This window comes from Mustela lutreola, chromosome 5 (genome assembly GCF_030435805.1).
Source record: "Mustela lutreola isolate mMusLut2 chromosome 5, mMusLut2.pri, whole genome shotgun sequence".
Taxonomy (NCBI): domain Eukaryota; kingdom Metazoa; phylum Chordata; class Mammalia; order Carnivora; family Mustelidae; genus Mustela; species Mustela lutreola.
Window position 1 is genome coordinate 13,212,682 of NC_081294.1, and position 14,928 is coordinate 13,227,609.

Below are 14,928 nucleotides of genomic sequence, written 5' to 3' on the forward strand. Positions count from 1 at the left end.
CCCTGTGAACGCTGACATCTTTTTCCTGGGATAATAGATTCAAACACAAGAGAATGAGGGCCTGTGTAAGGAGAATGTCAGAAAACAGGCTAGAGGAGCAAAATTAAAACCAGGGAGTCCTCCCGTTAGTGAGAGTGAACCTGTGTCCTGAGAGAATAGAATCCAACTCTGCATCCGAAGTCTACAGAAAAAGACCTGTGTCTGCAAAGGCCCGTGTGTAGCCAGTGAGGGCAGTCACGTTCTCCCAGCGCCCACCCCGGAGAGACCACTGCTCCCACTAAAACGTCAGCCTTCCTCCAGGAGCAGGTGTTCTCTAGAAGGGAGAACTTGAACACTTACTTCGGCAGATTTGTTTAACCACCACAACACTCTGTGAGGTAACAAACATCTCATTTCACAGATTTAAGAAACCAAGTCACTTTTACAAAGTCACATAGTCAACGGGTTTAAGCTTCAGGTTTAAATGTCACACATACGACTGTCTCTCCTGCCCAAGCCACCTAAACGGAATGCTCTTCACGTTGGGCCCTGAGGTCAGTTTTTATTTCTAAAATGAGATCTAAGCATTTTACATTGATTTTCTTACTCAACTAACTGCTCAAGGAAAGGCAGCCCTGGATACGGAGTCGGAATGCACAGCGCTGTCGTGCTTTGTGTGGTCATGTTTAGAAATACAGAACCCTTCCAACAAGCCATCGGCATGCTGCCTACCTTTGCCTGACTTAGTGAAAGTGACTCGTGCCACCTCATGAGCCACAACACATTCAGATGAGTGACAGTCAACTTCCTCTGTAGCTTCCGACCCCCTCATGTAGGTCCTGGTGCCAGAGCAAGGTTCGACCAAGTTCAGGGTGGACAAGTCACGCCTGAGTTTCCCATGTGATTCTGACAGCCAGAAATCAGTCAGAAGCTGCAGCAATGACACACTTGCGGGGCGGCAGTTTGGGTCCCAGAGCCCAGCAGGCCCAGCACGGACATTGGGAAAACATAACCTTTAAACCCAGAAACGACACTGAAAAGCCACCGAGATTCTGACTTTTATTCTTAGGTCAGAACAGATAAAGTACAAGGAGAAGGAGCAGCGAAAAGGGTCTGTCCTACAATCCAGCTCCTGCTGGTCCTCAGGACACTGGGGCAAGAGGCGGGTCACGCAATCCTTGGCAGACCCTCAGAATCTCACTTGTGGCCGGAAGTGCATCTGCTTGGTGGCGTTGTTCTTCATCCCAGTCTTCAGCAGCCACTTGGATTTCATCCTCTGGACATACTGCATGTCCCGCTCGCGCGCAAGTGCCGCTCCTGTGGCGGTGAAAGGGACAAGCAGTGAGGCAAAGGTTTGTTATTTGTGATCAGGAAAAAATCCAATCTTTACAGAGAATCTCAAGGCTGGTTGGGGGGGGGAGGTGGTCTCTGGGTTCTTAGATTTAAAGAAGAGCTGCTAACCTGGGTGGGGTCTCCATGGCACGAGCGTGAGGGTCACGTGCCCCCGAAACTACGTACAACAACCCGTACTTGCACACATTCCTCGAGGAGAAGCCTCACCTGGACAGGTCTATAAACCCCAAAAGTAATTTTCCATTGATCAAAGGTGACAGAGAGAGGCAGAGACCATAAATAGAGTCAGACAATGTAGTCCCTGACGAGAGCAAGACAAAGTCAGTGTCCGCTAGATTTAAGTGGCTTCTCAGCTCCTAGGCAGCCAGAGAAGGCAGCCACGTGTTTATATATAAACACAGCGGCACTGAACATGGATTTTATCTGTCCAGGGCTTTCCATGACATCCTGAGGCAGCTCCTTTGTCTGCTTCCACTGTCCTCCAGTGGACCGACATTCTCCCTGAAGATCTTAGCATTGAGCTGCACAGAGCAGACACATCAGAATAGATTTAAATAATTTGATACTGATGAGGTTTCAGAGCTTAGCAATTTCAAGGGCCTCTTTTATTCCTCCAACTCTTATTACATTTTCTATGGGAAAACTACAAGGAGTGACAGCCTTTATTACATCCGTGTACTGGATCATACGTGCACTAGGACAGTCTACCCGCACAACTCTGCCAGGCGGGTCCTAGTATTTTCTCAATTTTATAAATGAGGAAACAGAGGCTTAGGTACCTTGAATTACTCACACTCGTCATTTAAGAACCACTTCATGTATCAAGTAAGTCATGTCTGACTCCATAGCTCAAGTTATTTGCCCCAAGGACACTAGTTAATTTCAACCTTTGTTGGGGACTTATTTCTGCAACTATTATCTCTATGCCGTTGTAGAAAATTACTGTGCCAGGAATATGAGGTTTGTAAGTAATGGAGCTTTGGGCTTATTGCCATAAATGTATCTAGTAGTCATGAAAGTCCCCAGGGCCCAGAAACTAAGTTTCCTCTAGGGAGGATCCCTAAGGACAACATAAATGGAAAGGACTTTGCCCAAAGCCCGTCTTGTAATACGAGTTCCTGGGCTGGTCCCCGGCTGCAGGTATCAACACACCTGTGCTGCCTGTCCATCCCAGGGCTCTGTACTGCTGGAGTATCCGGCCCACGGCCTTCCGATTCTTAGCAACGGCCACAGCTCTCGACAAGCCAAATCGCTGTTTGTAGTATCTCATCAAGGAACGGTGACCCAGTCTGGCACCTGTTTTTCAAAAAAGCAAGATGGAAACGCTGAATTGGATAGTTTTTCAAGCTACAGCTACAGAGCAAGGACTTTCCCAATCAGACTCTTAAGAGGATCTAGCTGGAAAATGGATATCTGCTAGAAGAAACAATACTCTACCTGCTGAAAAGAAAAAAAAAGATGAAGTAGCATAGTAAAAAATGAAAGACAGAAAATCAAAACGCAGAGGGATCTTTTAAAAAAGAGAATGGCAAGTCAATGTTACATGAAATACTCAGAATCTTGTACTTACTTATATCCAATATGCCTCTCTAGAAATTCACACAGCAACACCTACTAATGTGGATCACAGGCCCAAGGAAGGAGATATTACCTGTTTTTTTGTTTTTGTTTTAAACACAAAGATAAAGTACACAATAATCCTGATGCTTAAAATCTTAAAGTCATAGTCTGGGTCTAAGTAAAAAACCAATCCACCTTTCTTTTGCTTAAATTCTCTGTAGTGGTGGTTCTCAAACAGGGATCATTCTTTCCTCCAGGGACATTTGACACCGACTGGAGACATTTTTGGTATTACACCTGGAGGGGCACTACCAGCAACTGGTGGAGAGAGATCAAGGAATCACTAAACAGCCCACAATGCACAGGACAGTCCTCCACAACAAAGAATTACCTGGCCTAAAAGGTCACTACACTGAGAAACCCTGCCCTGCTGTCTTCTATAGGACAGAAGTCATTTGGTGAGTTAGAATTTTAAAGGATCGTCAAGCTGAATTCCCCCTACAGCTTTTGCTTATCTAGAATGATCTGGTAGAACTACACAAGTCAATCATGCTTTCAGAAATGAATTACTACAGACTACCCAGCCCCTTACAGGAAGAGTGTGCGGAGCCTCAGCTTTGCAGCAGGTGGAGGGGAAGCGGGCAGGTTTCAGTGACGACTAAATTCCACGCTCTGTCAGAGCAGCGGCTCTCACCAGGTGCTCCTGGAACACTGGTCTCAGCATTTCCCAAGAGTAATCGAAATACAACACTAAATATGATTCTCTCACAAGAATATCAATCAAATACCTTCCCAGACAGATGTAAACAATTCAACAACAGCCTCCATACACCAGGTGTGAAGCAGCTATTTCCACTGAGCCTGAGTACAGGAACTATGGCTAGACAGAACCACGTGTATGGCTTCTAGGAAGATTTTACACTTACATATATAAAACCATTTCTTTCAGAATCTTTTGTATAGAAAGACCATAAACTGGAGACTATAAATACTGCAGATCTATCTGCTTTTAGGATCTAGACCCTCCATTTATAAGAAAAAAATTCTGTAAGCAGGTTATTTGAAGACCTTAAACCTGGGGCAAGCTACCTAGGAAATAGTTTGCTTGCTACACAGACATGGGAAAGGAATTACTTTCAGTTGATTGGTTTTTGTGATAGGATGTAAGAGATGTCCCAAAAAACCCCTTTCAATTCAGGGATGATTTGGCTTTTGGATACAATACGGATGAAACCTGTTTCCTTGAATCTGATTCTCCTGGCAGCCTTTGAGTTAACAAAGCTCCAAGACCACAAGAAATGAGTAAAAAGCAGCTGACAGATACAGACTCAAACTTAAATGACGGCTGCCGTGGCAGGAGACCCTAGCATAGTTAGTATCATTTTCTATTTATAAGAAGAGGTCAGGATGCTCCAGGTGTGCAATGCTCAAAATCATTACATGATAATGCTGATCATGAGAACAAAGTAAACCGATGTACTTATAGTCTTAAGCAGCTTTGGACATATTGAGGAAAATCCTTGAAAAGGTTTCGTTACTCAATGCCAAGGTTTCTGCAGCCAGCCAGGGAACTGAAAACACACACTGCTGAGAGCTACCCCTGCCCCACCCTGTGTCAATGACAGTGAGCCCCTAACAGTGAGCCCTAAGAATAACATGCTTGCACAGCTCAACGTGAAGGCCCTCCTCAAGGAAAATTATTTGTAGAACACAATGTGACTGCCCAATAAGGAACACATGGGGTATGTCTTAGTTATGTAGAGCCACAATCTGTCCATCTACCTTTCAACATAGCAATAACCACATGTGAAATGTTGGCTCCTACTTAAAAACTGTCCACTCTTAACAAACAGCCTTATAATGGAAGCTATTATACAGTGGAAAAGCAAGGATCTCCAACTGTAATTTTCCGAAGACTATACATTCTCATAAATCCACCACCAGTTTCATCCGGCTACTCAGCGGCTAACCGGAAGTGTCTTTCACACTAATTTACTCCACAGGAGCTGCAGAGCACGGAACGTGAACTCAAGGAATGGAAGCTTCACAAGAAATGCTCACAGTGCCCTCTACCGGATATTCTTTGTCACTGGCTCTGGGATCACCTATTTGAAACTAGATTTAAAACCAGTTGAAAGCAGACCCTACTCAGTGTGGCTGATTAAATGACACCAAGCTCTCCACATGAGAATCCTTCTCAAATTAGCTTCATGCCGACAGTCAAGTGACTGAGTATAAGTGAAAAGGTGTCTGAAAGGTAAATTTGCTCAAAGCCGTCAGCGGGTGATTGAACACACCACTAACTGTTAAGACCGCTCCGTATTTACAGCGCTTATTCAGAGATCTCCCAAACTCCTGGTTCATTAGAAAACCTCCCAAACCAGTACTGAGACGTAAGAGAAAACCAATGACTAGAAACCATCATATCTCATCATAATCAAGATTGACCGAAGGATGACTAGTTTTTAAGATAAGATGATAGAAGTATGGGTGATATAAAAAAAGAGGGATCAGTATAGCTGGAAGAAATTTCAGAACACTAGCAGTCTTTGATTTACTGACAAAGCTATGTTTTGTCATTATTTAAACGGATTCTGTAAAGGTTTCCGCGATCATCTGTGAAGACCCATGAAGGTAGCGACTGGCGGCAGTGTACTAAGATATCATTAGTGGCTCTTAATCTTCTCCAGGTCAGAGGTGCTTTTGAAAAACTACAGCATTTCCCCCAGAAAAAATGTACTTACCCACACAGCACCCCCCCGCCCCGCAAAATAAAATAAAAAAAAATAAATAAAAATGCATGGGACACACGGGTGACTTTCAAGATTTATTTTTTCTTTTTGAGAGAGAGGGTGCATATGCACTCACAAGCAGGGGGAGGGCCAGAGGCAGAGGCAGAAGCAAACTCCCCGCTGAGTAGGGAGTCTGATTTGGGGCCCTCAATCCCAGGACCTGGAGACCATGATCTGAGCCAAAGGCACACACTGAACTGACTGAGCCACCCCACACAGCTGACCTTAATCACTATGGTCTCTCCCCAAGAAAATGCACATACTCACAGAAAAAAAAAAAAGCGTATGGTGTATGGTCTGGTTAAGAATCTGTGGGGAAAGGTAGTATGTGACTGCTGGTTAGGTCCTTCCTGAGTCTGTCTAAAAGTACAGGATTTCAGAGTAATACCAAACTACTTACCATTCTTCACTACTTCCAAATCTAATATAAAAGAGCTGTCCTGAGGTTTATTATCTAATATTTTAAAATAATGTGACTCAGTAGGTGGACCAGCAGCAGTTAGCAAGGAAACCCAGGCCTTAAAAACCATGGAAATTAAACCTTCCAATTAATCTCCTGCCACTTTCTCCCCCGACTGCATGAGAATGGAGAGACAAGCAAACTGCTCCCCAGTGCTTCGGGCCAATGATTCCAAGCCCCCGGGGCCCCTTCTTAGCTCACAGTGGTTTCTTCTGCTCTGCTTCTTCTAGTCTGTGGCAGGCCCAAGGGGATCAACCTTGCTTTCCTTTTAAAGTCACCTCCAACTTCTCAACCACTCGATCAACACACATTTATCTGGCTCTCGTGTGCCTGAGACCCTGTGCTGAGATGAAAGAAGCGATCTTTCCCTGAGAAGTAATGGGCGAAGACAGGCAAGCAAGCCAAGAACAAAGGGAAGGAGGAGAGGAACGGTACTACAGATATCCTGTATATCCTAGTATCCCGGGAGCAGGAGACTCTCCATACTCAGGGGGCAGGAGCTGAGTTGAAAAAGCTGATGCAAGAGTGAACCCAAGTCTTAAAGGAGGAGCAGCAGTAAGACAGAGAGGCACTAGCCATGCCAAGTCCCAGAAGGAAACTGCCAGGGGGTGGGTAAAGGAAGAGCAAGGTGGGCGCCCCCCGCCCTGCGGTGTGGGAAGACCCGCGGCAGATACGACTCTACCGGAAAAGCAATGGCTCCCCCTGGAGGAATTCCAGAGGAAAAAGAAAAGAGACCGGCATCTGTTTCAGGAACAATATCGAGTGATGGATGGAGTGGAAACCGGATTGGAGATGGACATATGTCGGTAATGGTGACACAGACAAGTGTTAAAGAGAAGACAAAAAAATATTCAAAAGCTGTTCAGGATTCGCACTTAGTAACTGTTTTGATGTGGGAGAGGAAGAGAGCATCCTAACAAGATGCCCATCTGGGGCCTTGGCTAATCTTAGAAAATTCAATAACCCTAGGAAATCCTAGGAAAATGTGTTTTCTACACACGCAAAAACAAACAAACAAAAACTCCTAAGTTACAAAAGTTTTATGTTTTGATGAAAATTTCTCCCCAGTACACTGCATTTCTTAAACAGGTTATGCTCACTATTGTTGTGCATATTTTAGTACAGAACACACTGAAGGCAATGCAAAGCTTTTTTTCTGCCATAATGTATTGGAATTTTCACCAGAGGAAGACTACAAGAGGTTTCCTGTGATAGATTTCGGCCTGTTTTGCTAATGTCTGGCACAGGTCACAATACTGGGCCTGCGACCTTTCTCATCACTGTCACTCCTTACAGTGTTACAGTGTAACTCCTTGTATCTTCAAGAGAGTTTCTGCTGCCCTTTCCTTCTACTGTCATACTTTAAAGCTGCCTTTAGCCTTAAAAGGTAATTATTCCAAGTTAAAGAGAGTTGTCTGTATCTAAGCAGTGATATTCTACATGAAAAGCAGTAATATAAGACAGCTTCCTCATCACAGTCATTTCCATGAGCAGGAGAGCTACTCCTGCCCCCAACATTGCTGCAAATCTCCCATGGCAAGGTAAGAAAGTAGAGAAAAAGGATTCACTGACTATGCTCTTGGGTCAATTATTCAACCCATCTAAGTTGCAACTGGCTCACAGGTCAAATAAGGACATGGAATCTAACTCACACGCTAGTAAAGATAGAACAGTATACCCAGCTACCATGCTAACTGCTCAGTAAATACCACTTACTATTAGGATCTTACTAGCTTTACTGTTCTATTCCCTTTCCTTCTCATAGGTGTCTTCCGCAGTTTCTCTCCTTCTTATTAGCTCACCATAACACTGTGAACAATATGGGGTGCTTCTCATATTCACGTTTTTCCCCCCACCTTATCATACCTGGGATAAATTTCCACATCCGTTAAATGTTCCCTAAAGTAGCAGGCATAATTCAAACTCCAAGCCTCCCAACCATAAGTAGAATACAAAGAGGCAACCGCATACTGTTAAGCAGATATTCCTGGGACACACTACCAGCTGGAAGTCTGAGCAACACGAGGAAACAGGAATCAGTGCGAAGAATAAGAGTAGGACCATGCAAGTGAACCCGAATGTTCACAGCAGCAAGGTCCACAACAGCCAAACTGTGGAACAAACCTAGATGTCCATCAAAAGATGAATGGATAAAGAAGATGTGGTACATATATACAAGGGAATACACTGCAGCTATCACAAGAAATGAAATCTTGCCATTTGTGACCATGTGGCTGAAACTAGAGGGTATTATGCTGAGTGAAATAAGTTAAGTCAATCAGAGAAAAACAAGTATCATATGATCTCTCTGATATGAGGAAGTTGAGAGGCAGGGCAGGGGTCCGTGGGGGGAGGGAGGAAAAAAATGAAACAAGATGGGATTGGGAGGGAGAAAAACCGTAAGAGACTCTTAAGCTCACAAAACAAACTGAGGGTTGCTGGGGGGCGGGGTAGGGGTAGGATGGTTGGGTTATGGACACTGGGGAGGGTATGTGCTAGGGTGAGTGCTGTGAAATGGGTAAGCCTGATGATTCACAGACCTGCACCCCTGGGGCAAATAATACATTTTATGTCAATAAAAATAATTAAGAAAAAAAAGAGTAGTGCCATGATTTATAAGAAAACCCGAAATGAGGCAATAATTCTAATAAAGAGCCAAATGGAAATATCTATATATTTGAAAGGAAATGACTGATACAGCATTTGGAATCCTAAGAGAAGTAAGCAAAGACACTGATTTAATTTCAACAGAACAGCTAACACAGAGCTAAGTGGCAACCTTCAGAGTTAACCGTGCATCTGGGAACACAAAATTTAAAGTTCAAGCGCCTCCCTCAGAATGGAAGAGGACTGATGGAACATGCCTCTCTAATCATCTCACCGCCACTGAGCTATTTATCTTTGACAAATACACTTACCAGAAGGTAGAATCAGCTCCATGGTTTCATCATCATAGCCTAACAGCCTTTCTGAGCACAACTCGGCTTCATCAGGGAACTCCCCTTCCTTGTAATCAGGATAGCTACTCCTGTAACAGTGGCACGAAGAATGGCATTAATAAAAAGACTAATACCTCAAATATAACTGAAGGACAAACTGTATTTGCAAAATGGCAAACCCACTAGTTACCAAAAAGCAGGAAGTAAACGGCCGCAGGGACGACAAGCTGAAGGGGTTAGAGAGAAACGAGCGCGGTGGCACGCTCTGTGAAAAACGAGCGTGGTGGCACGCTCTGTGATGAAAATAAGCAAGTGACCTCTAAACTCAGGATGGATCGGACCTACGTGTAAAATGCGAAACTAAAAGAATGTCTAGAATATAACATGGGAGAAAATCTAGATGACTTATGGGTTTGGTGAGGACTTTTTACATATACCACCAAAGGCACGATCCATGAAAGGAATAATCGATAAGCCGGACTTCATTAAAACGAAAAAACTTTTGCTCACTGCTTAAAATGAAAAAAACAGAAGCCATATCACTTCTCGGCCTTTGGCTAAGATCAAGTGTAAAACAGAAGCCATAAACTACGAAAAAATATTTGCAGAAGGCACATCTGATAAAGGACCATTGTTCAAAATACACAAAAAAATCTTAAAACTCAGTAAGAATATAAACCAGATCTTAAAATGGGGCAAAGACCTTACTGGGCACCTCGCTAAGATATACAGATTATAAATGAACATGAAAAAGATGCTTCCTCTCATGTCATCAGGGAAATGCAAAACCAAATGCGGTAACACCACACACTTCTTAAAATGGCCAATATGCATTTTGGTGGATGGTGCAGGCATTTTGCAAGACAGCTGGGCCACAAAACGGTGCAGGTGTTTTGCAAGACAGCTGGGCATCCTTGAAAACCAAACATACTCTTACCACAGGATACAGCAACTGGGTTGTTTGGTATTCATCCAAAGAAGCTGAAAACATGTCAACACAAAAACCTGCACACTGATGGTTATAGCAGCTTTATCCGTAACTGCCCACACCTGGAAGCCACCAAAACATCCTTCAGTAGGTGAGTGGGGTCAACTGTGGTGTATCTGGACAATGGAACAGAATTCCTACTCAAAAGAAATGAACCATCAAGCCATGATAAGACACGGAGAAAACTTTAATGCCTATTACTAAGTGAAAGAAGCCAGTCTGAAAAGACAAGGAGAGAAGAACAGGTGAACTCCATACAACTTTCAGGGCAGCGACACTACTCTGCATGAGACTGTAACGGTAGACACGTCATGACGCATTTGTCCAAACCTACTAAATGCACAACGCTAACAGTGAACCCTAATATAAACCATGCACTTGGTGATAATGGGGTGTTAATGTAAGCTCATCAATTCCAACAAATATACCACTCGGGAGGGATGTCCATAATGAGGGAGGTCATGCATGTATGGATGTGGGAGATACGAGAAATCTCTGTAACCTGCTCAAATTTGCTGTTAACATAAAATTGTGATTAAAAAAAGCAAAAAGACTGAGCAAATGACCTATAACTAAATCCTTTCACCTATTTGTTTCTCCCTAAGAGGGTTGCCAGGTAGGAAGAGGAGGAGAACGGGGAGCTGGAAATGCAGCACTCCTCAATTTAACCATTCTAAAAACAAGTTCTAGAACAGTGCCATCCAACAGAATTCTGTAATCATAGAAGCTTTCTATACTTGTGTGTCCAATATAGGAGCTACTAGTTATATGTACTTTTAAGCATTGAGCTCTGAAATCTAGGTAATACAACTAAAGCACTGAATTTCTAAATTTTAAATTTAATTTCTAATTAACTTACATGGCTGCATGAATACACCAACCATTTGCCAATTTGGACTGTGCAATTCCAGAAGAATTTCTATGTTCCCAGAAATGTTCTCAATGATACACCGACAATTACTGGAGAATTATACATGAAAATGTTAACAGTAAGACAGATAACCCAATCCCAATAAAGAAACAGACAAAAGACTTGATCAAACACTTCATAAGCGATATCCAAAAGACCAATTACGTAAAAGTGTTTTCAACTACATTAATTATCATGAGGGAAATGCAAATTAAAGCCACAATCCAGACACCAAAATGGCTGAAAAGAAAAACTTTTGCTCAATGCAGAAGAAGAATGAGAAATCAGGAGGAACATGCAAAAGGATGATTTAAAAGACTAGGACTTTTCTGAACACATGTATCTGGAGACCATGCATGCTTGACACAGTAATTACACACAATGCTTGTGTGCTATACAAATAGATACCTTTGACCTGTGCTAGGTCAAAGGTATTATGATACTATATTAGCTGTTCAAAAGTGCCTGGCACAGATTCCTTGCATCATGGACGAATTATCCAACTTTCTAGTTAAGGGTGAACCACCTATGGGATAATGTCACCATCAAATGCCTGGGACTGGCTGAGGTCAGCAACCACCTCCATTCCCTTGGGAGACAGCTTGTGATTCAAGGACTCTCAGGGAAACCAAGACATGAAATCTAATTTCCTCCCTCTGTTTACAAGGTTAGGCAAAGCTGAGCTCCTAACCATTTAAACCACAAAAAAAGAAACACAAGTTTTAAAGTCAGACAAACTTCAGTGTGGGCCTGAGATTGTCTCTTCATCCTATCTTTTATTAAATGTGTGTGCTCAACTCCCACAGTCTGTTTCTTATCCATAAAATGAGAGGGAACAACTACCCACACAGAAGCGTTACAAAAGTTATAAAGCATATATTGTACTGTGCTGGACCCGTGTCAGGCTGCGGGACATCTAGTAGCAATTCAATGCAAATGTGATGACCTCGCTTTGCTTCACATCACAAACTACAGACTTACCTAAAATCATAGAAGTCTGCAAATTCCAAAGCAGCATCGCCATCTGCGAAGAGCTTACAGTGGCTTTTGTCGTTCATGTGTGCCTGTACGGCTTCCGTGGAGTAGAACGACTTCCCTTTCTCGTTGCACCACAAGCAAATCTTCCCAACACCAACTTTCTCTCCTGAAAAAATAATTCGAGGACAACATGTAAGAGGACAAAAAGTAATCTGCAGCCAGATTAAAGCTCACAACTTATCGCCACAATTCAAAAAACATGCATTAAGTTTTTGATCTTTACAAAATAAGCACATAAATCAAAGATGGACGGGAAATGAAAAACGAATGTTCCCTTAAAACTTGTCCCCAATAATGTGGTATTTCCTCATTAAAAGGAAAACTATTGTACTTACCCAAATATCTAATCAGTCCCTTAAGATCTGAAAGATATTCTATATCAGGAATAAAGAAGCTGTGGACTTTAGTCATATGAGCCACATTCTTCACAAGAGAGCTTGAATGATGGGGACAAAATAAGCAGTCTGTTATGGGGATGGCACCAGCGAAGGGGCCTCTCCCAGCCTCCTCCCCCTCTGCATCCGGTTCCTCTGCTTCGTCCGTGGCGTCAGCGTCCTCATATTCCAACTCCTCTTCAGAATCCATATCTTCCCAGTCTTCAAGCCAGAGATTTGAAAAAACCGTTAGTTTAAGAAAGTGGTAACTGCAATTGAAGAAACTGCAAAGATTCACAAACATGAGATGGTACAGTCTTTCATCTGGGGGGACAGAATGCCAGTTACATCCAAGAACAAACCGTCTTTGAAGATATCAATTTTAGCTGGTCCGTTTACACAGAGTTTGTATCGCTCAAAGTTTCCTGATCTTTCTCTTCCTGCATACAGTAAAGTGGAGGGAGTCTTGTCCTTTCCTAAGCCTGTATGAACACAATCAGTGTAACTGGACGTAGGAAGAAGGTAGGAAAGACTAAATAGCTCATAAAATCAAGGAGGCTCAGTTGCTGGCCCCAGCTCCACATTTCAGGTTAGCTAGCTCCTGCTGAAGCCTTCCCTTTGTGTTTTAACCAACTACATTAAGTGCAAAGCCGTGGACACTAGAAACCCAGAATTACAAACCCTACATACGTCGGTGTGGGCAGTGACACGTCCTCTCCTATGCCTATGTCAAAGGCCTCCTCATTCAAAACAGAAACCACCGATCCATGCCATAACTCTAAGTAAGAACCTATTCCTGGGGGCCTGGGTGGCTCAGTGGGTTAAGCCGCTGCCTTCGTCTCAGGTCATGATCTCAGGGTCCTGGGATCGAGTCCCGCATCAGCCTCTCTGCTCAGCAGGGAGCCTGCTTCCCTATCTCTCTCTCTCTCTCTGGCTGCTTCTCCGTCTACCTGTGATCTCTCTCTGTCAAATTAATAAATAAAATCTTTAAAAAAAAAAAAAAAAAAAAAGAACCTATTCCTCCCCGCCCTCGCCCCCGGTTGGGCTCCAACAGTTACAACAGTTAACTCAGCAGACAAAATCCCCCGTCGGGACGATGGCCAGACGAGTCACTTCAGAAAGGACCGAAAACGGCCCGCTCTCGCCATTTCCACTTAAAAAGCGGGCGCCTCCTCGCCTCCGACTTCGAGGATACACCACACCCGGAACCCGGGGAGGTTCCAGACAGGGGACATCTGGACACGGGGAGGCCATTACCTTCTTCATCCAGGTCCTCCTCACTCTCCTCCTCCTCCTGCTGCTTTGTGAACTTCTTCGCCTGCTGCTCAAACCACTGGAGCCGGGGAGGCTTCTCGGCCGGGTCCCGCTCGTGAGCCGCACGACCCGCGCGGGCCAACGCCGCGGGGCTCCTGGGCGGCGACTCCTCCGGCGCCGCGGGGGCCTTCTTGGGCGACAGGGACGGCTGGGCCTTGATGGCCTGCTGGATGGCCGCGTTCATGGCATCCTTGTCCACGCCGTCCACGGCCAGCCCCTTCTCCAAGTTCTTTTCGTTCATCATCTCCACTTGGCGACTCACGGCGCGCACGGCCTTCTTCTCCAGCTCCACGTGCCGCCGGGACTTGAGGTGGTTTTCGTAGGCGTTGAACGAGGCAAACTTCTTGCTGCAGACGGTGCAGTAGGTGGCCGTGCCCTTGCTCTCCTGCTCCGTCACGGCCCGCTGCGCCCGCACGCGCTCCTGGAAACCCTCGGCCGTGACCGGGGCCATGTCGGCCACCTTGCGCTTCAGGTTGTAGCGGTGCCAATCCGTCTTGTAGTGCGCCCGCTGCACGTCCGCGTCGCCGAACGCCACCCGGCAGGTGATGCAAGTGTACGTCGCCATCGCCAGGGCCGAAATAAGAGGCGGCCGGGGCAGAGTTCTAGCGACGTCAGTCTTAACGCCACCAGACGCTCAAACCTCTACTCGCCTCAAAGCCCAACAAAAATCACACCGGACGCCGCCTTCCAGGCTGGATCTGTGAGAACTTCCGGCACACTAGGGAAGTTATGCTCAGCTGGATAGGAAGTCCCGCCTCTCGATCTGCAGCTGCGTTCCCCGCCCGTCCCGGAAGGCCAAGGAAGGCCTGGGACTAACCAGGCCCCGCCCAGTCGGTCTGCAGTGGAAGTTGACTGAGTTGTTCTGAGGTGGATGTTGATCAGAGGGGGCATGAGGTGGGCGTTGACTGGGCCAGCCCGAGGCGGGTGTTGATTGGGCCAGCCTGAGGTAGGTGTTGACCAGACCAGCCTGAGGTGGGTTGTGATTGGGCCAGCCTGAGGTAGGTGTTGACCAGACCAGCCTGAGGTGGGTTGTGATTGGGCCAGCCGGAGGAGGGTGTTGATTGGGTCCTTGGGGGAAGGTGTTGCTTACTCCGCGCAGCGCCGACCAGGTTACTGCCCCAAGTGGTTGTGCGGTGTGGGGTGACGCGCGGAAGGGGAGGCCAAGGGGCCGGCTCCGCGGAAGAAGGAGGAGGGGTCCGGTGACCAGGCGATGGTCGGGGC

General features: G+C 45.3%; 1 protein-coding gene across 1 annotated transcript; it reads right to left on the bottom strand.

The window, feature by feature from the left end:
- Nucleotides 1–1,020: 1,020 nt before the first annotated feature.
- Nucleotides 1,021–14,406, bottom strand: ZNF622 (zinc finger protein 622). Its single transcript, XM_059173688.1, has 6 exons — nt 13,651–14,406; nt 12,355–12,615; nt 11,963–12,125; nt 9,063–9,172; nt 2,485–2,628; nt 1,021–1,296 (listed from the first exon to the last, which is right to left on the bottom strand). Exons 1-6 carry the CDS (start codon nt 14,270–14,272, stop codon nt 1,169–1,171), a joined length of 1,428 nt encoding a protein of 475 aa, XP_059029671.1. The 5' UTR covers nt 14,273–14,406; the 3' UTR covers nt 1,021–1,168.
- Nucleotides 14,407–14,928: the final 522 nt, after the last annotated feature.

Coding starts and splice junctions, on each gene's coding strand:
- ZNF622 (XM_059173688.1), bottom strand. CDS start 14,272: ATGGCGACGTACACTTGCATCACCTGCCGGGTGGCGTTCGGCGACGCG. Junction 12,126..12,354: donor GGGACTGATTAGATATTTGG/GTAAGTACAATA, acceptor TTATTTTTTCAG/GAGAGAAAGTTGGTGTTGGG. Junction 2,629..9,062: donor GGAGCTGATTCTACCTTCTG/GTAAGTGTATTT, acceptor TTTGAAAAACAG/GTGCCAGACTGGGTCACCGT.